At 36.0% G+C, this 21,303-nt stretch overlaps 1 protein-coding gene across 3 annotated transcripts in view; it reads left to right on the top strand.

Annotated features, from left to right (window-relative positions):
- The window catches only part of PDCD6IP (programmed cell death 6 interacting protein), a 72,906-nt gene that overhangs the window by 33,101 nt on the left and 18,502 nt on the right, over window positions 1-21,303 (top strand). For all 3 annotated transcript variants that reach the window (XM_050777163.1, XM_050777157.1, XM_050777172.1), the window contains 5 exons: window positions 4,423-4,645; window positions 6,610-6,733; window positions 8,972-9,149; window positions 16,725-16,836; window positions 18,064-18,233. In XM_050777163.1, coding sequence (XP_050633120.1) covers window positions 4,423-4,645; window positions 6,610-6,733; window positions 8,972-9,149; window positions 16,725-16,836; window positions 18,064-18,233 — 807 coding nt within the window. The remainder of the gene's footprint in view (window positions 1-4,422; window positions 4,646-6,609; window positions 6,734-8,971; window positions 9,150-16,724; window positions 16,837-18,063; window positions 18,234-21,303) is intronic.

Below are 21,303 nucleotides of genomic sequence, written 5' to 3'. Positions count from 1 at the left end.
GGGCTTGCACTTTTTCAAAATGGGGAAAATAGGTATATATAAGATTATATAGTTTAATTCCTGTTCCTCTTTTTCCCTCCATCCATTATTCCCACTGCCCCATAGTTAATTTCCATTAATTTCTTTTTTCTTTTTCTTTCTTTGAAATAGAAGCAAATATATACATACACAACACACACATACATACACACACACACACACACACACATTGCATATTCTCACTTCTCATTCTTACTGAAGTGGTAGTATGCTATTAATATATACAGTGTTATATACCTTCTTTTCTCATATAACAATGTATCCTGAAGGCCTCTTCATCTTAATTCAGCAGTAGCTAGACCATCCTTAGAGCTGCATTATACTTCACTGTGTAAACCACAGTTTATTGCTGTCTCCTATTGCTGGATACTTGAATGTTTCCAAGATTCACTATTATAAACAGTGCTACAGTAAAAAATCACGTACACAAGTTATTTTGTACTTCAGCAGGTGTCTTAGCTTAGGCTGCCATAAGAAAACCATAGACTGGGTGGTTTAAACAACAGAAATTTATTTTCTCATAGTTCTGGAGCCTGGAAATCCAAGGTCAGGGTGCCAGTATGGTCATATTCCGGTGAGATTTACAGATGGCCTTCTCTCTGTGTCCTCATATGGTGAACAGCAAGAGCAAGCCCTCTGGTGTCTCTTCTTATGAGGGCACCAATCCCCTGTGAGGCCCCACCTTCGTGACCTCATCTAAACCCCATTATTTTCCAGAGGTCCCATGTTCAAATACCATCACATTAGGAGTTAGGGATTCAAAATAAGAAATTTGGGGAACACAGTCCCGTACATAGCAGCAGGTATATCTTAAATAAATTAATAGAAATGAGATGGCTGATAGCAAAATATAAATATGTCTGTAATTTGTTATATATTTGGATTGTTCATCCACTTGGAATTTATCCTGATGTGTGGTGCTAGATAGGGATCCAGTTTTTAAAGTCTTCTTCCAAATGGCTAGCCAGTTGTCCCCAAACCATTTATTATAATAGCCTTGTTTTCCTCACTGATATGAGATTCTGACTTTCTCACACATTGGATTCATGGTATGTACTGGGATCTATTTCTGCTTTTGTTGTTTCATTGACGTGTTTATCTGTTCATACTCCAGTTCCATATCATTTTAGTTGTTTATACTAGACTGTTTTAATGTCTGATAGGTATTATTATCTCTTATTTTTTGAATTTTTCTGCCTATTCTTGCTTGTTTTTTGAATTTTGTCATTTTCTGAATTTTCTTGACTATTCTTGCATATGTTTCTTCATATGAAATTTTTTTTTTGTTTAACTATTATGGAAAACATCAAACATATATAAAAGTATGATCATTGAATTTCCATTACGCAACTTAAGTGATTATCAGTATTTCACTATTTTGTGTTTTAGCTATTTCCCCTTTCCTTCTTATTTTTTGGAGTATTTTACAACTATCTCACCTATCATGTCATTCTTAAGTTTTTTAGCCTGTATCTCTAAGAGATAAAGATTTTAAAAAATTAAAATACAAAAATTTAAACAATTAAAAAATTTTGTTAGATGGCTCATTATCCCAATCTAACAAAATTAATATTAATATGAATTAGTAGTCATAATCCAGTATTATCCACATCTAGTTTAGTTTTCCCTGATTTTTTTCTCAGGGGTCTTGGTTTGTTCAAATCAGGATCCACACAAAGTCCTCACTTTGCATTTGGTTGATATGCTCTCTGAATCTTTAATTTGTAACAGCCTTCTCCTTCCCAACTTCTGTGTTGAGTTTTCTTCACTTTTTCTTGTTTTGTATGTTTTTTTACTACGATTTCTGTGATGTCTATTTTCCCTTTTGCTCCTCGTATAAATGTCTCAGTCTTGCTTTCTTAAATTTGTGTTTTTCTTTACTTTTGTGAGTTCTGCCACTTCCTGTTTTATATTCTTTTGCTATTTGGCTATCACTCACTCTGGTTTGGGCCATCCAGTCTTCTGTTCTTTTGGTACTTTCATTGTGTTCTTAAGTATTTTAGTTTAGTTTAGTTTTTGGCATACTGTTTTCATCTACTTTGCGGCAACATTTCTTTGGTGAGTTTCATTATCTACTGGAAAGATATACTGCTTGTTTTAGTTTTTTTCTTATGGTTTTTTTGTGTTGAGAGATGAGTTGCCTTTTCAGTTACTTGTGTTTGAATGAGATTTATTTTGCTGGAGGTTCCTGTGTGGGGAAATGGGCAGGGTTAGCTTTACAAGCATCATTGTGTTAAGGGCTCCCTCTTAAGGTACACTTCTCTGGCTCTTAAAGCCTACCCTGGATTAGGAAGAATCCCACTACCTCCATACCTGTGCTTCCCTGAATTCCTCACAGCCTTTGCATTTCAAGTTGATGCAGCTACTTTTAGAGTTTATATTTTGCTGGCATTTTCTGAGTGCTTATGCCTTTTCTTCTCCCTCCCTACTTTTCTGTTCTCTGTTTCTGCTTCCCTTAGCAACCCTGTCTTTTTAGTTAATCTGTCTACTTCTTTTTCTCAGCAGCTCTCTTGGGATGAGACCCCTCGGCATCTCATTTTTTTCTGTGATCCCCTGGTGGCGTGATAGGGGCCAGTTGGCTTTGCCTTTATCATCACCTGGCAAGGTTTACTCATCCTGTTTTATTGTTTTCAGATTTGCTTAAAGTAGTTTTAACTGAGGGTGGCACCCTTAGCACTCCCTTGTTTTCCCCCTCTATGTATAGGGTACCTATGGTTCTGGTACTAGTGTTTGCTATTTGGGGGAGGGTTCAACCACATTTACAAATCAAATTTGATTTACAAATTTAAAAAGTGATTTAAATTTGTGCAATTTCCCATTTCCTAGTTTACACTGAAGGGTAGCTTTTGTTTTGTTTTGGTTGTCTTTCTCTAAGCTTGATACCAGCTTTGGAGGTTAAGATTTTTATCATGTTAAGGAACTATATCTATTTCTATTTTACTAAGATTTTTAAAAAATCAAGAATACTGAATTTTATCAAATTCTTTTTCAGCATCTATGGAGAAATTTGATTTTGTAACATTTTCGAGAATTATATAAGTAGATTTTCTAGTATTAAACCATTTTTGTATTCTTGTAATTTTGGTGTTTTAGACTTGCCTTATCTCTTCATCTGGTCATTTTATAGATGTAGATGCTTTCTATATGCCTGATAATATAATATATTTTCTATTTGTGGAGTCTAGTGTTCTCTATGTCTGGTAAGCCAAACTTGTTAATTGTGTTGCTCAAATCTTCTATAATCTTACACTTTTTAAAAATCTGGTCCAGCCATTGCTGAGACAGATATGTTAAAATCTTCCACTTTGATTATGGGTAGATGTATCAATTTCTCATTATAATTGTTTATATAGAAACTATTACAGGCAAAATGTAAGAAATTTTAGATCTTTCTGGTAAATTGGCAAATATTAAAAGATTATGTATTATATTTATCCCTAATAATGCTTTTGGCCTCATTGTCTATTTTATATGATGTCTTTATACCTAATATCACCTAAATTTGTATGTGGCTTATGTTCTTTTTTTTTATAAGGCCAAACTTAAAAAAAAATTATTATTGATATTGACATGTTGTTCACTTCCTGTGTTGTTGGGTAATTTTTTTCAGATCCACCCTTTCACTGAGTGTTACCCTTTGAGGTTCCTGCCTTCATGTGAAGGAGTGAAAGAGGTGCATCTCAATTCTCTGTGTTGTGTGGTTTCAAGACCCTTGTTTCAGGTCTCCATGAGGGCCTTTAATAAGTTTTAATTGCTAATTCTTTGGATATAGAAATAACCAACAGCCAGATGGGGCACAGTGGCTCATGCCTGTAATCCCAGCACTTTGGGAGGCTGAGGTGGGCAGATCACTTGAGATCAGGAGTTGGAGACTGGCCTGGTCAATATGATAAAACCCCATGTCTACCAAAACATACAAAAATTAGCTTGGTGTGGGTGCGCACACCTGTAATTCCAGCTTCTTGGAAGGCTGAGGTGGGAGAATTGCTTGAACTTGGGAGGTCACAGTGAGCCGAGATGGCGCCACGGTGCTCCAGCCTGGGCGTCACAGAGTGAGACTCTGTCTAAAAGAAAGAAAAAAAGAAAGAACCCAACAGCCAGCTTTCTTCAGTGTCAGTTTATACTGATTGGCTCATGGATTTCTTTTATTATCTTGATAATTTGCCTATGTGTTTATTGGGATGGCTGTTATGTATTATCCTTCAGTTTTCAGGTATTTTGTAATGGGAGAATTTCCAGATAATCCTGTCAGCCACATTGCTGGAAATGCAAGTCTTCAAATTAAATATATATTTTTGAAACCAATGCTTAAATACTTGGTGGGGAAAGAGAAAGAAAATCATCTCCTTTTTTTGTTGTTGTTGTTGACGTTTTTCTTTTTAGCATGCAGCAGAACTGATTAAAACAGTGGCATCTCGCTATGATGAATATGTTAATGTGAAGGATTTTTCTGACAAAATCAATCGTGCCCTTACTGCAGCAAAGAAGGATAATGACTTCATTTATCATGATCGAGTTCCAGACCTTAAAGATCTAGATCCTATTGGCAAAGCCACACTTGTGAAATCCACCCCAGTCAATGTACCCATCAGTCAGAAATTTACTGGTATGTCAATTATTCAGACACACGTTAATCTTATTTTCCTCTAGTTTACTCTGTTTTTCCTAGCTAAAAATCACATATTTGCTATTGTATGCTTTGAATATAATTCGCTTTCATGTTGTTTAAAATGAATATAAGAATAAATATTGTATTGTGTCAGTGCAATGTTAAGATGGAAAGTAAACAACAAAGCATATGTAAAGTATGCAATGGTTAGAAGACTTGAAACTGTGTGTTTGATGAAGACTGTAGCACTTGTCATTTTGTTAACATTTGTTATTTAAGATGCTGCCATTAAAAATAAACAAATATGGCCGGATGTGGTGGCTCACACTTGTAATCCTAGCACTTTGGGAGGCTGAGATGGGTAGATTGCCAAGCTCAGGAGTTAGAGACCAGCCTGTGCAACTGGTGAAACCCTGTCTCTACCAAAAAAAAAAAAAAAAAAAAAAAAAAAAAATTGGCATGGTGGTGCATGCCTGTGGCTTTAGCTACTCTGGAGGCTGAGGTGGGAGGTTTGCTTGAGCGTGGGAGGTGGAGGTTGCAGTGAGCTGAGATTGTGCCACCATACTGCAGCCTGGATGACAGAGTGAGATCTCTTCTCAAAAAATAAATAAATGAAATAAAATAAAAATGGAATATAAAAATAAACCACAAAAATACTTTTTTTTTTCTTTTTTTTGAGACAGAGTCTCGCTTTTGTCGCCCAGGCTGGAGTGCAGTGGCACTATCTCCCTCACTGCAACCTCCGCCTCCCGGGTTCAGGAGATTTCTCCTGCCTCAGCCTCCCAAGTAGCTGGGACTACAGGTGCCCGCCACCACGCCCAGCTAATTTTGTGTTTTTAGTAGAGACAGGGTTTCTCCATGTTGGTCAGGCTGGCCTGGAACTCCTGACCTCAGGTGATCCACCTGCCTCGGCCTCCCAAAGTGCTGGGATTACAGGCATGAGCCACCGTGCCCAGCCTGTTTCTTTAAACATGTAAACTTCTGTAGTGATATTTGTATGAGATAAATAAATGTTATTATATTGTAGATGTATACAACAGATGGTAGCCTCTAGCTGAGATCCCAAGGAGAACATTCTGTTACTGGGAAAGGGTGATTATATGTTTATTTAGCAAACACAAAGTGTTTACAATGTGCCAGGCACTCTTTAAGCACTTTACAAATATTAGCTCATTAGTTTTCACAAGTGCCCTGAGAGGGGTACTGTTATTATCCCTATTTGATGAGGATACTGATGCACAGAGTGGTTAAGTAATTTCCTCAAGGTCACATAGCTAGGAAGTGTTGGAGCCAGAAATGCAGTCCTGCTGCTGTGACCCACTCAGTCAATTTTTTAATTTTTTTTGAGACCGAGTGTTGCACTGTTGCCCAGGCTGCAGTGCAGTGGCACAATCTCAGCTCACTGCAACCTCCGCCTCCTGGATTCAGACGATCCTCCTGCCTCAGCCTCCCCAGTAGCTGGGACTACAGGCACCTACCATCACACTGGCTAAATTTTGTATTTTTAGTAGAGATGGGGGTTTCACCAAGTTGGCCAGACTGGTCTTGAACTCCTGACCTCAGGTGAGCTGCCTACCTTGGCCTCCCAAAGTGCTGGGAGGGATTACAGGCCTTAGCCACTGCTCCTGACCCCTTACTCAGTCAATTTAATCAACAAATGAACAGCGTCACCAAAGATCCCTCACACATCTGAAAAAGTTAAAGAAAATTAAGTTCAAAGAAGAAACTTTTCATTGTTGCCATTGTCCGTGAATGTAGTGATCTAAAAATTCTCTTTATCATTTGTTTTAAATAGTGATTTAGTTTTGATCTTTAAATATCAATAGACTATTGATATTTTGAACTTTAAATATCAAATATTTATAGACTGTGTAAATATTGGAAAGAAAATAGGAACAGTTGCTTTTACAGTTCGGATTTTTGTCTTAAAATTTTGTTGTAATTTCTCTTCCTAATTTTAGATCTGTTTGAGAAGATGGTTCCTGTGTCAGTGCAGCAGTCTTTGGCTGCCTATAATCAGAGGAAAGCCGATTTGGTTAACAGATCAATTGCTCAGATGAGAGAAGCCACCACTTTGGCAAATGGGTAGGTAGAGCTTAATTTTAGAGCCTAAAGTTTCCCGTTTGGTTGTTCTTTAGTTCATGAACATTTTAGTTTCTGAGCTTAGAGCTAAGTGTCAAGAGTACATAAAATAGAAAATGTAGAGACACACAACCATTTTTGGTGAACATTGTATTTATGAAGCTCTAGCAAATATAGTTGGAAGAAATTATAGAAACAAGGTGAGGATATTTGATTAAAAATTTGTATTTTAAGATGTATTTATTTGGGGGGAAATGAGAAGAAGAAATGAACTCAGATACATGGTACGTTTAGTGTTCTGAACGAATTTCGATAACATTTTCGATAAATGTTCATAGAAACTGAAATGTCCATTAACAGGTGAAAGAGTTTAACAAACTGCTCTATAACCATAAAATGGAATACTGCTCAGCAATAGAAAGACTCAAACTGATACACATAATATAGATGAATCTCAAAAACTGTAGCTAAGTGAAAAAAAGCAAAACACATTCTAAGTATATACTGTACATAGTGCAAGTACTGTATATGTATATGCTAGAATGATTACCCTTATTTTAAGTTGTATAAAAAGTAAAACTAAACTTAAGACACGGAGCAGATCAGTAGTGGCCAGGGGCCAGGAGAAGGAGGACTGGGAAAGGTGCATGAGAGAATTTTTTTAGGGTAACAGTAATGTTCTCTATCTTAATCATAGCGCCGGTCACATGGGTTATGGAAGCTGACCCCCTTGCACAGTCAAATCTGCATATAACTTTTGAGTTAACTACTAATAGCCTGCCGTTGACTGGAAGCCTTACCGATAACATAAACAGTCAGTTAACACATATTTTGTATATGTCTTATATAGTATATTCTTACAAGCTAGAGAAAAAATGCTATTAAGAAAATCATAAGGAAGAGAAAATATATTTATTATGATTAAATGGAAGTGGATCATCGTAAAGGTCTTCGTCCTTGTCGATTTCATGTTGAGTAGGCTGAGGAAGAGGAGGAGGGAGGGTTGGTCTTGCTGTCTTAGAGGTGGCAGAGGTGAAAGAGGTGAAAGACCACATATACATGGACTCATGTAGTTCAAATCTGTGTTGTTCAAGGGCCAACTATATTTCTCTCGTAGTTGGCTTGCCTTTTCATGTTTTTAGTTTTGATTAATGCATGGATTTTACCATCATTTTTCTTTAACAAGAAAGGGATATAAGTTTACTCTAGCATGTGATTAACAGACAGTCCGAGATTTTACAGAGCTTATTTTCTGAGGAGTTCATTGTATTACATAATTTCATTTGCCTTTTTGTCTTTACATAGTAGGTAGGGATATGTTCCTCCCTTCCCCATCATGTAAATGAAATAACTCAGGAATTGTTATTGTGCCATAAAACTGAGAACAGATGAAGATTCTGTAATGAATACTTAGGGCATCTATTTTCTGTTGACATTTTGCCTAGATGATGTGAAATTATAACTATTGATTCTGTTGAAAGAGAGCAGAAAAGAAAATAATTTGTGTATTGTTTCTGACTTGTTAGAGATACTGTAACAATCAAAAGTATAAAAGACTTTTTTTAGGATAGAATTTTTGACTTTTAATTACTTAGACTGAAAGAAGTTTGAACTGTAAAGCAATGATACCTAATATATTTTAATGTGGTCATAGTTTTTCTTATTTTTTTGCTTTTTTTTTTTTTTTTTCCCCAAGACGGAGTCTCACTCTGTTGCCCAGGCTGGAGTGCAGTGGCGAGATCTCAGCTCACTGCAACCTTCGTCTTCTGGCTTCAGGTGATTCTCGTGCCTCAGCCTCCGAAGTAGCTGGGATTATAGGTGCCCACCACTACGCCTGACTAATTTTTGTATTTTTATTAGAGATGGGATTTCACCATGTTGGCCAGGCTGGTCTCAAATTCCTGACCTCAGGTGATCTGCCTGCCTTGGCATCCCAAAGTGCTGGGATTACAGGTGTGAGCCACTGCACCAGCCTATTTTTTGGCTTTTAATTCTGAATTGTGAACTTAATTTTTTTAATGATTTTGGTTTAATTTCATCAATCACTGATTTTTTTTGTTTTGTTTTACTGTTAATCTTTGCTTTGTTTTTCATTGACAGGGCTTATCTAGTTTTTCTGGGTGCTAACTCCATTGCTGTTGATTTGGTTATAGAAGATTAAATTAAATAAAGTAAATATTGATGAGGAGTTATTTTAAATTGTTTTAGACTTCAACATAACATAGTATCTCATTTTTTCAGGGTGCTAGCTTCCCTTAATCTTCCAGCAGCAATTGAAGATGTGTCTGGAGACACTGTACCTCAGTCTATATTGACTAAATCCAGATCTGTGATTGAACAGGGAGGCATCCAGACTGTTGATCAGTTGATTAAAGAGCTGCCTGAATTACTGCAACGAAATAGAGAAATCCTAGATGAGGTATGTTTTATAAGATTTGCTTTTCAAGTATAAACACTGTGATCCCTTGATGTCCAGCAGGGATTGGGCCTGGAGACTTCCTCATGCTAGTGTTCACAGTGTAGTTAGTATTCATCACTTTGGTGAATTTACTGTGTCCCAGAGCCTTCTCTTTAGCATAAGAGAAATTCTGGTTGAGTGAGAATGGGTTTCATTCGTATCTTAAGGGTAAGTAAGTACACATTAATGAAACTCAAATGACCACTGTGTAAAACTAGTATACCAAGATAAATTAACTATTATACAAACTGTTCAGTCTTTGTAATTATTGACTTATTTTATACATAGGCAGATCAACTTTCTTGGTAATCATGGAAATTAGACAAAGGAAGTTAGGCCATCAGATGTTTTATAAGGCAACTGCATCCATTTTCCAGTAGAGATGGCATTTTATTAGTAGGAGTGAAATATTATTGACAGTTTTTTTGGCTAAAGCTAACTGTTTGCCAGTGTTATTCTCTTTTTATAGTGCTTTCACCTCTTCTTCCTAATTGGTAAAGTTTCTTTCCTTAGCAAAAATACATTTCACTGGTTATATGGGCTTTTGCCAGTTTAGGAGTCATGTTATCTCTTTTAGATGACTTATCAATGCTTTAATCTATGATGTTTTGATTTTTCAGTTAACTTTCAGAGGATATTGTATTTTTACCATTTCCAAGTACTTTGGGGTAGGGGCAGAGTACTTGAGAGAGTGTGAGTCTTGTGGATGAGAATATTTACCTCCCAGGGTCATTTAGATAATTAATTAAGCTAGAACAGTAAGATGCCTAGCCTTTGGACTATAGGATATGCTTTAATAAGTTACAGCTATTATTACTGTTATATTCCTTTAACGATGATGGTGTATTGCAGTTACTTTAACTGTTAGGATGATGAGATAGTGATTGTTACTCACCTTTCAATCCAAATCAGCTTTTGAAAAAGGTTAAGGTGGAAATTTACTGAGTTGTTGACTTGAGAAAGCTGCTATTTATGAGGGGTTCTATATTAATTATACAGTTAACATTAACCAACCTTATTTGTGTAGGCACATTCAATAAACAGAAAAACTAAAGAAATCATAATTGGTATTACGTACTTCAGTACTAAAGCTTTTCTGTGTTGTACTTGATAGAAATGCAGAATCTCAGGCCCCATGTCAGACCGACTGTATCAGGATCTGAATTTTAACAAGATTCCCAAGTAATTTGTGTGTGCCTATTAAAATTTGACAAACACTGTTGTACCTTATAGTTCTTTAAAATTTGTTGATTTGTGAGTAAAGAAGCATGTGATCTGGTGTTTCACTGAAAGGACATTTTTCTAATGTCCTTTTTAAAATTATGTCTAATAATTTCTCTATTAGCCATAGGGAGAAGAAAGTGGGGAGTATTGTATAAGACCACATGCAAGTGGCAGCAGCAAGAAGTAATTGTCTGATAGTGAGGGAGGAGACAAACACTAAGAAATGCAGGCATAGCACATCAAATGAAAAGCAGTCTTGGGACATTTAGCAAATAGAAGTAAGAGTAAATCATCATTTAATAGTTGGTAGTTTACACATAATTCATTGGTCAAGGACTCAGAATGTAGAGTTGTATTTGGATTTGATTCCCAGCTCTTAAACCTACTTGTGACTTGGGGTAAAGTACTTAATATCTTCATGTTTCAGTTGATCATCCAAAAAAATAGGGTTAATATTAGTTAGCCAGTAAGATAGTTGTGAAGTGGAATTTGTGTGTACTACTTAGTAGGTATATAAATATTAACTGTATTTCCTTTTAAGTTGCTATTAATTGAATATGTATGTTTGGTTTTGTAAATTTTTTTTGATAGGAACATTGTCTAATGTGTCAATTGTGAGAAGCATCTTTAGAAATATGAAAACATAAAAAAACCTCACATTAGTGTTTATGCATAAGTCTGTTGTCTAACTTAATGTGAGGTACTTTTATTTATCTTACTTGATGTTCCTAACAGCCTTGTGTGTGTTATTCTGTCACTTGTACTTGGAGAGTCTGATTTTTAAGTAAGTTGTAAATTTAAGTTGTAAAGCTGATACTCTTTTTGAGTGTTCATCTCTGGTAGCTTTTAGAAATTTTGTTTTGGTCTTGATTTTTATAAATTTGAAGTGTTCACTAGTTTTTTAAAAAATAATAATTTATCATACTTAGGATCTTTATGTCTTAGATCCCTATCCATGGATTCTGTTTGTTCATTCCTTTTTGTCCATTCTTTCCATAATCTCCTCATGAATTTCTTTAGATTGATAGTATCAGTTCTACATATCACTTAACATTATCTTTAACATTTCCTGTTTGTGTTCTTGTTCTTCTTTCAGGGAGACTATCTTAGGCCAGCCTTCCAGCTCATTAATAGGCTCTTCAGCTGTGTTTTTTAACATTCTTAAGCCATTCTATTGAGTGGTTTTGTTGTTGTTAATTTTATTGATCTTTTTCATTTCTAAGATTTCTAATTCCTCGTTTTAAAAACTCACCTATATTTATCTTACAACTGCATGTAGGTTTTTTTTTTGGTAAAATTCACATAACGTAAATTTTCCATTAATTTCCTCAAAGTGTATGTTTCAGTGGTTTTCAGTTTATTTGCAGTGTTGTGTGAGTATCATCCCCCAAAAGAAATCCTGCACCCATAAACAGTCTCTCCTCGTTCTCCCTTTCCCCTGCCCTTGCCAAACACTAATTTAGCTTTTGTCTCTGTGGATTTATTGAAATGTCTTCTGGACATTTCATATAAGTGGAATCATACAATATGCGGTCTTTTGAGTTTGGCTTTTTTAACTTAGCATAATGTTTTTAAGGTTCATCCAGGTTGTAGCATGTATCAGTCCTTCATTTCTTTTTGTGACTAAATAATATTCCATTGTATTCTTAAACCGTATTTTGTTTATCCTTTCCTCAGCTGATGGATATGTGGGTTGTTTCCACTTTTTGACAATTCCACATATAGTAGTCCCCGCCTTATCTGCAGGGCATATGTCCCGTGACCCCCAGTGGAGGCCTTAAACTTTGGATAGTAGTGAACCTTAGTATTTTTTGTTTTTTTAAATCTGATAATCAAGATGGCTTATAGGTGACTACTGGCAGATAGTATATACAGCGCAGATACACTTGATGAAGGGATGATTAATAACCCAGGCAGGAGGAGCGGGAGCAAGAGATTTCATTACACTGTTCAGAACTATGTACAATTTAAAACTTGTGAACTGTTTATTTCTGAGATTTTTCATTTAATATTTTCAGACCATGGTTGAACTCGGGTAGCTGAAACTGCAGAAAGCAAAACCATGGATAAGGGGGAGACTACTGTAATGCTGCTATATGTGTACAAGTTTTTGTTTCAATGTCTGTTTTTAATTTTCTTGGGCATATACCTGGAGCACAGTTGCTGAGTCATTTGGTGGGTTTAAGTTTAGCTTTTGAGGAACTGTCAAACTCTTTACCACAGTAGTTGGACCATTTTACATTTCTACCAGCAGTGTGTGAGGGTTCCAGTTTGTCTGTATCCTTACCAACCCTTATAATTGTCCATTAAAAAAAAGTACAGCCACCCTAATGTGTGTGAAGTGGTATCTCATTGTGGTGTTGGTTTGCATTTTCCTAATGATCAGTGATGCTGAGCATCTTCTCATGTGCTTGGTTGCCATTTATGTGCCTTCTTTGGAGAAATGTCTGAGTCTTTGGCCCTTTTAAAAATTGGGTTGTCTTTTTGTTGTTGAATTATAAAAGCTCTTTATGTATTTTGGATACTAGACCTTATTATATATATGATTAACAAATATTTTCCCCCATTCTGTGGGTTGTCTTTTCATTCTCTTGATAGTATTTTTTTTGATGGAGGAAAGTTCTTTTGATACAATAGTTTATCTGTCTCTTTGTTGCCTGTGCTTTTAGTGTTATATTTAGGATTCCATTGCCAAAAATGTATGAAGACTTATCTTTATTTGTTCTTTTATAGTTTTATAGTTTTTTTTTTTTTTTTGAGATAGAGTTTCGCTCTTATTGCCCAGGCTGGAGTGCAGTGGCGAGATCTGGGCTCACTGCAGCTGCCTCCTCCCATCAATTCTCCTGCCTCAGGCTCCCAAGTAGCTGAGATTACAAGCATGTGGCAACACACCCAGCTAAATTTGTATTTTTTAGTAGAGACAGGGTTTCACCATATTGGTCAGGCTGGTCTCGGAATTCCTGACCTCAGATGATCCGCCTGCCTTGGCCTCGCAAAGTGCCGGGATTACAGGCGTGAGCCATTTCGTCCGGCTGAGTTTTACAGTCTTTTTTGTTTGTTTGTTTGTTTTGAGACGGAGTCTCGCTCTGTCACCCAGGCTGGAGTACAGTGGCGCGGTCTCGGCTCACTGCAAAATCCGCCTTCCGGGTTCACGCTATTCTCCTGCCTCAGCCTCCCAAGTAGCTGGGACTACAGGCGCCCACTACCACGCCCGGCTAATTTTTCGTATTTTTAGTAGAGACGGGGTTTCACGATGGTCTCGATTTCCTGACCTCGTGATACGCCCGCTTCAGCCTCCCAAAGTGCTGGGATTACAGGTGTGAGCCACTGCACCTGGCTGAGTTTTACACTTTTAACTCTTAGGTTTAGGAGTTTAATTCCTTTTGAATTATATCTTGTATGTGATGTGAGGTAAGGGTCTAACGTCTTTTTTTGAGTTTAGTTATTCAGTTTTTTCCAGCACCATTTATTGAAGAGAATGGTCTTGGCACTTTCCTGGAAAATCGCTTGATTTATATGTCTATACTTAGGCCATTACCACATTGTTTTACTAATGTAGCTGTATAGTAAGTTTTGAAACAGGTGTAAGTCCTGCAACTTTTCTCTTTTTTTGCAAGATTGTTTTGTCTGTTTGCAGTCTGTTGCCATTCCATATGAATTTTAGGATCAGCTTGCTGATTTCTGCAAAAATAAACAGTTAGAAGGTTGTTAAAGATTGCATTGAATCTTTAGATCAATTTGGGGAGAATTGCCAGTCTTAACAATATCAAGTTTTCCAATTCATGAGCCCAGGAAGTCTTTCCAGTTTTTTAGGTCTTTTTTCTCAACATTGTTTTGTAGTTTTCAGTGTAAATGTCTTGTCCCTCTCTGGTTAAACTTATTCGTAAGTATTTTTTTCTTTTTTGATGTTATTGTAAATGGAATTGTTGTCTAATTTCCTTTTTGGATTGTTCATTGGTAGAGTATAGAAATGCAGCTGGTTTAATATTCTGCAACTTTGCTGAATTTATTATTTCTAGTAGTTTTTTTGGTGGATTATTTAGGATTTTCTATATATAAGGTCATATCATCTGCAAGTAGAGGTAGTGTTACAACTTCCTTTTCAATTTGGATGCCTTTTTGTTGTTGTCGTAGTCTAATTGCCCTGGCCAGTGCGGTGTTGGACTGGTGAGTTGGACTGTGACAGTGTTGGAATGGTGAGAGTGGACATTCTTGTCTTGTTCTTAATCTTAGGCGGAAAGCTTCCAGTGTTTCACTATTAAGTATGTTGGTTGTGGGATTTTCATAGATGGCCTTTATGAGGTTGAGGACGTTCCCTTCTAGTTTGTTGAGGTTTTTTGGTTATGAGTGTTGGATTTTGTCAAATATATTTTCTGCATCTCTTAAGATGATAATACGGTTTTTCCTTCATTCTAATGATGTGGAATATTCTATTAATTGATTTTCAAGTGTGAATCACTTTTGCATTCCTGGGACATCCTACTTGTCATGGTTTATAATCCTTATAATGTGCTGCTGGATTTGGATTGATAGTATTGTGTTGAAGATACTGTGTTTATATTCATAAGAGATACTGGTTTGTAGTTTTCTTGTAGTGTCTTTGCCCTTCAACTCGTATGCCCTTATGGTGTGTCATTTGTAAATAGCATGTAGCAAGATTTTTCTTTTTAATTTAATTTGTCTTAACCTGGAAGGTTAAACCCTTTAATTTATCCCTAATTTCTTAAAATATATTAAATGTATTTATTTTATATTATTTATCTTGTAATTCCAATATCTGTAGTTTTTGTGGGTTTGATTCTATGATTTGTAGTTTTTGCTGATTCTTGCTTATGGTGGCTTGTTTTCTCTTGTGTTCAGTTTTTTTGTTACTGTTTTTTACTTTAAAACTTTAAAAAATAGTTTCAGATTTACAGAGACTTTGCAAATTTAGTGTAGAAGGTTCCTGTGTATTTTTCACCTAGCTTCCCTGAAAGTTAAAATCTTATGCTGTCATGGCACATTTGTTAAAACTAGGAAATTGACAGCGGTACAGTATTATTATTCAGATTTTACCAGTTACTCCACCAATGTTCCTCCTTCTGTTCCCAGATCCAGTGCAGAGTACTGTATTGCATTTAGTGCTCAGTGAGTTTTGATTGTGCATTCATATTTCCTGTAATTTATTTGTGGGAATTCATTGAGATCTAGGTTTAAGGTGAATTCTAGAAAGGATTTGTGTTCGCTTCTGCCATAAAAAGGCATTATATACCTGGCACCTCCTTAAACTTAAGAGGTTTTTTCCTTTCTTTTATAATCTTTTAATTATAATTTACCTTAGGACTTTGTGTCACACAGATAGTGTGGTTTCTAGTCCCAAGTTCAGGCTTTTGATCTGGAATCTCAGATAATACTTCTTGAGACAGACATGTTTTCTTCTGTAGGGCAGTTTTCTGTTTTAAAGATTCATCCACTGAGAATCACCTATTTGGAAGTATACTGGTTTGAAGGTGGAGAGTGCTTTTGATCTGACCTCTCACCTTTTATTGTCCCTACCTATGTTTCTTGTTGACTTTCCATGTTCTAAATTCACAATCCAAGCCAATGGTGAACTACACAGCTGGTGAACTATGGATGGGTGGGCCAAATGCTGGCTTGTTGCCTGCTTTTGTCGTTAAGGATAATTTTTATCTTTTTTAGAGCATTGTCAAAAAGAAGAATTCTGTGTGACATAGACGGTAGCCCACAAAACCTAAAATATTTACTCTGTGGTGTTTGACAGAAGTTTGCTATTCTTTGTCCTGAGCTATCAGGAATTGTCATATATTGCTGGTGCTAGCACAGTGTCTACTGGTAGATTAGTATTTTCTTGTGTTTCTGGCCCCCTACTATCCTGTCATCTATGCATTAAAAAGGCATTTAAAAATATGTAAACATAATTTTCTGTTTATTGTATTGGAATGGAAGTCTAAATCTTTTATTTTCATGTAATTGATCAGTTTTCCCCTTTGTTTTACTTATGGCTTCTATTTATTTTAATCTTAAAACTTTCTTTAAATTGGTGTATGGATGTAAATAGTCTCTTATTTATTTTTCCTTTTTTTTTTTTTTTAACTGAGAAAGGTAATAGCTAATTCAGCCTTAAATTTATAAGACTTTTTGCTAAATGCATTATAACTTAGATGTCTGCAAGAAAAAAGTCGATTTATATTCTAACCTAGTATTCCCATCTCACCAAATTCTCACTTATATTGTGTATGAACATTTGTTTAATGCTTTACAATTTTTATACCAGAAATGACATTTCAGGGTTCTTTTTGCTTCCGTTTAAAGTCGTTAAGGTTGTTGGATGAAGAAGAAGCAACTGATAATGATTTAAGAGCAAAATTTAAGGAACGCTGGCAAAGGACACCATCCAATGAACTGTATAAGCCTTTAAGAGCAGGTAAAAATGTGTATAAATGACCTTCATATAAATAAATTCCCAATTTGGACCCACATTTTTGCTTGATTAAATTAGGCTCAGTTGTAAATTCATTTTTACTGAAATTGTTTTTCCTCAGTTTTAGTATAAAGATTTAAAAAGTTCACAAAAGTAATCTGCCCATTGTCAGAAGTACAGATTCTTAAGAAGGGTATAAAGTGAAAATTAAAATGATCCTCCAACTTTCATTTTCTATTCCAAGCTCTGTGCATATTTTATTTTATTTATTTATTTTTTTGAGACAAGGTCTCACTCTGTCACTCAGGCTGGAGTGACATAGGTCACTCCAGGCTGCAGGATCATAGGTCATTGCAGCCCCAACCTCCAGGGCTCAAGCAGTGCTTCTACCTCAGCCTCCTAAGTAGCTGACACTATAGACACATGCTACCACGCCTGGCTAATTTTTGTTTTGTATTTTTTGCAGAGATGAGGTTTTACCGTGTTGCCCTGGCTTGTCTTGAGCTCCTGGGCTGAAGTGATCCACCTGCCTCTACCTCCCAAACTGATGAGATTATAGGCTTGAATCACCATGCCTGGCCCCTGTGCATATTTTAAAAATATAAATGAGGGCATATTGCATTTATGGTTTTGTAATTTTTTTTCATTTAGTAGTGAATCCTGGGTGGTAAAAAAAAAAAGAGCTTTAAGTTATTTTGAGGCCAGATTTATGCTGCTTAAGACTTGGATTATTAAGATTTTGTGCTAGCTGAGATAAATGCTGTCTTCATGGTGGCTGCAGATTAGTTTTACTTATCTTTGTAAAAAGTTTGCATATTATTGAGATATTTCTAAAAATAAATCTTTTTTTTTTTTTTTTTAAAGTCACATTGCTCTTTTGAGAGAGGAGTACTTTTAAAATAAATGGACCAATTTTTGGAGAGAATGATTTCTTCCTACATTCATGAGTTGTAGGAAAAGATTAATATTAATTAGCTTTTATTTGGCAGATAATAACTACCAAGTATATTTTAAGGTATAGCTATGCTTTTGATTTTATAAGTGATTTTGTCATCTTTCCAAAAACGAGAATGCAAAGACTGTTAGGAGCTGTTTTTATTATTAAGTGAATAGGGGTCTATAGAAGGGGAAGATAAGTAAAGTTGGAAACTAGAACTCAACATATAACCAGCCCATAAACGTTGCTGTTAGAATCACTTCTATGCTCTCGAAACTTTTATTTTCTCCCAGAGGGAACCAACTTCAGAACAGTTTTAGATAAAGCTGTGCAAGCAGATGGACAAGTGAAAGAATGTTACCAGTCTCATCGTGACACCATCGTGCTTTTGTGTAAGCCAGAGCCTGAGCTGAATGCTGCCATCCCTTCTGCTAATCCAGCAAAGACCATGCAGGGCAGTGAGGTAAGAAGGGCATTTTGATGTGGGTGGTCATCTGCTTAAGAAAACCACATTCAAGCCATTTTATATAAAGAACTGCCAATTTTCTTATTGTCATCTTTAAAAAAATGCAGAAATAAATTGGGGTTGTTATATTTAAAGTAGTATATAGACTGTGTAATAGATAATTATACTAATATTAACTATCCTATAATAGTAACTTCCATTTATTGAATGCCCTTTTTTGAACTAAATTTTAGATACTTCACAGGTCAACATTATTTAATTCGGGTTTTATAAAAGAGAGAAACTTGGAAGTATAGAAATTTCCTGAAATGAAAGGACTGGGTATGGCCGGATACACAAATTCTTTATTTCTTACATTATTCTATACTCCCTTCCACCTTGTTTCCCTGGGACTACCTTTGAAATGAAGATTGACAAGGTGTGCATGTTAATAGATGGATAGCACCATCATGGTGTTTCTACTGATGACAGGAAAGAGAAAATCGAATAGTAGGGCATCTGATTTGGAAAGTCCTAAAAGAAGAGAAAGTGCAAGTATAATTTAATGGCCTATCACTGGAGGTAGGGTAAGTTAGTAGAATAAGATAGAGGTCCCAAATCTCTGCACAGGAAAACAAGCCAAAGGGCAAGAAATACTGCTGAAAACTTCTTGAAAAAAGTGAATTTCCTGGGATAGTAAGTTCTGAAAAGTATTAGTTTCATTCCTTATTTGTCTTTCCATAGAAACATTTTATATATTTCATATATTTATTCCAAGACCTACTGGATATCTGCTCTGTGTAAGGCACTATGGTGGATACATTGGAAAATTAACATGAATTATACACAGGCTTTACCCTCAATTTATGATCCATTGTGGAATATCAGTCATGTACAAGGATGACTGTAATATAGGGAAGAAGTTTAAAAATGTCACAGGGAAAGTATAGGAAGTATGTTATGGGGATTTAGATGAAGTACTTAAATTTCAGTAATTTGGAGCAGTTCTCTTCAGAGGCTTCTTAAGAGATTGGCGCATTACGAGAACAGAGTGGATAGGCAGAAAAAGTAAACGTGTAGGATCAGAGAAGGGCTGAGTAGTGGCTGTGTCTAGAGAGTTATCAGAGGTACAGAGGATCTGCACACACAGCTTTTACTCCTGATTTCTCGTGACAGAAGGTTTATAGACATGTTGAGAATGGCTGGAATCTATTTATTTATTCACCAAGTGTTTGAAGGCCTACTATTCCAGAACAGTGCTGAGCACCTTAGTCCCTAACATGAAGAGACAAAAAACTCCTCTGGGTTACCTTTAGTGTAGGGTAAATGCACAGGTACTGGGCACCTCTCAAAGGGAAGAGAAAGCTACATAGTTGAATGTGCATTGAACCTGAATGTAACAGGGGAACCCAATGGAACAAGGAATATGAGTTAGTTGCTTTGAGGACGTAGAGGAGAAAAGGGAGGTGGTCAGAAGGTTAACTTGTAAAGAACAAAGAACCCGAAGAAGAAACTGCAGACCCTTGGAACAGCAATAAATTCTGGTACCTTTTTTATTTTAGAAAAAGATCTCTGTTTAGTGCTCTCTTTGTATTCTTTTTGGTGTCTTGTACATGACTCAGACTATGTGGCTTTCATCCCTTGATTCTTCTGCTTTCAGTAGAAAAGCAAAAATGGTTTGTGCTAAGCAAAATCTGCATTAGTATGCACTGATTTGTTGATATTTTATTCAGTTGTATCAGTTTTATTAATCCTTAGTTGTGTTACACAGGAGAAAGGAACTTTTGTAGTCAATATGAAGTAATTTTATGGAAGTTTCTTGACAGGGAACCACAAAAATTTCAGCACTCTCTGTATATTCATTTGTCATATGCCTTTATGAAATAAGGCAAGCATCAGGTTTATCAAAGCTATTTCAGATGGTTGTCATAATAGTTGATGACACATTTTAGCCAGAATTTTTATGATAAAAACTGAGTTTTTTGATTGCTGATTAGAATGATGCAATGTACACGTTTTATTAAAAAGTCCAAGTTTGATGGTAGGGCTGTTTTTTTCTTTTATTGTGAAGAAGCCTACTGTCTAGTTACTTATTTTCAGTCTCTTCAGGCATCTGGTTTTACATATTGAGATACTCTGAAAAATTTTGCAGACTAGTGGTAATCTGTATTTAAAAATTTTTATATTAAATACCTAGGATCACTGCTTGTGATTGGTTGCCTATGATCTACTGTGGCCTGAAGTCTAGTCTATGGTTGGCTGGCCAAGCCTTGGCCCTAATGTATATGGGGCTGAGTCTAGCCAGAGGAAGGAACATCTTTTTTTGCTCAAGGATGATGTTCAGTTACACTCAAAGTGTTACATCTGCTGGGAGTAATGGTGGGGGGGGGCGGGGGCCTTTAAAAAAAACGCTTTACCTCCTTAGAGGTACAGCATAAAGAGAGCTGTTTAAAACTGTGTGCCCTCCCAGAGGAGTGCCTTTTTTGGATTCACAGACTAGTGGAGGATCTGCAAACACAGCTTTTACTCCTGATTCCTCATGACAGAAGGTTTATGGACATACTGAGAATGGCTGGAATCTGTTTGTTTATTTACTCACCAAGTGTTTTTTGAAGGCCTACTATTCCAGAACTGTGCTGAGCACCTTGGTCCCTAACATAAAGAGACAAAAAAACTCCTCTAGGTTACCTTTAGTGTAGGGTAAATGTATCAAGTTTCTGCTTTCATTGCTGTAAAGATAGTTGCTTATTTGCCTTTTCTGAAAATAAAATGACAAGGTTATAAAAGTAAAATAGAAGATTTCATTGAGGGCATTTCTTTCTTTTCTTTCTTTTTTTTCTTTCTTTCTTTCTTTCTTTCTTTCTTTCTTTCTTTCTTTCTTTCTTTCTTTCTTTTCCTTTCTTCCTTTCTTCCTTTCTTCCTTTCTTCCTTTCTTCCTTTCTTCCTTTCTTCCTTTCTTCCTTTCTTCCTTTCTTCCTTTCTTTCTTTCCTTTCTTTCCTTTCTTTCCTTTCTTTCCTTTCTTTTTTCTTTTTTTTTGTGATGGAGTCTTACTCTGTCACCCAGGCTGGAGTGGAGTGGCGCAATCTT

The sequence above is a fragment of the Macaca thibetana genome, chromosome 2, assembly GCF_024542745.1.
Source record: "Macaca thibetana thibetana isolate TM-01 chromosome 2, ASM2454274v1, whole genome shotgun sequence".
Lineage (NCBI taxonomy): Eukaryota > Metazoa > Chordata > Mammalia > Primates > Cercopithecidae > Macaca > Macaca thibetana.
Note: the sequence above shows the minus strand (reverse complement) of the source record. Positions and strands in the feature narration are given on the sequence as shown.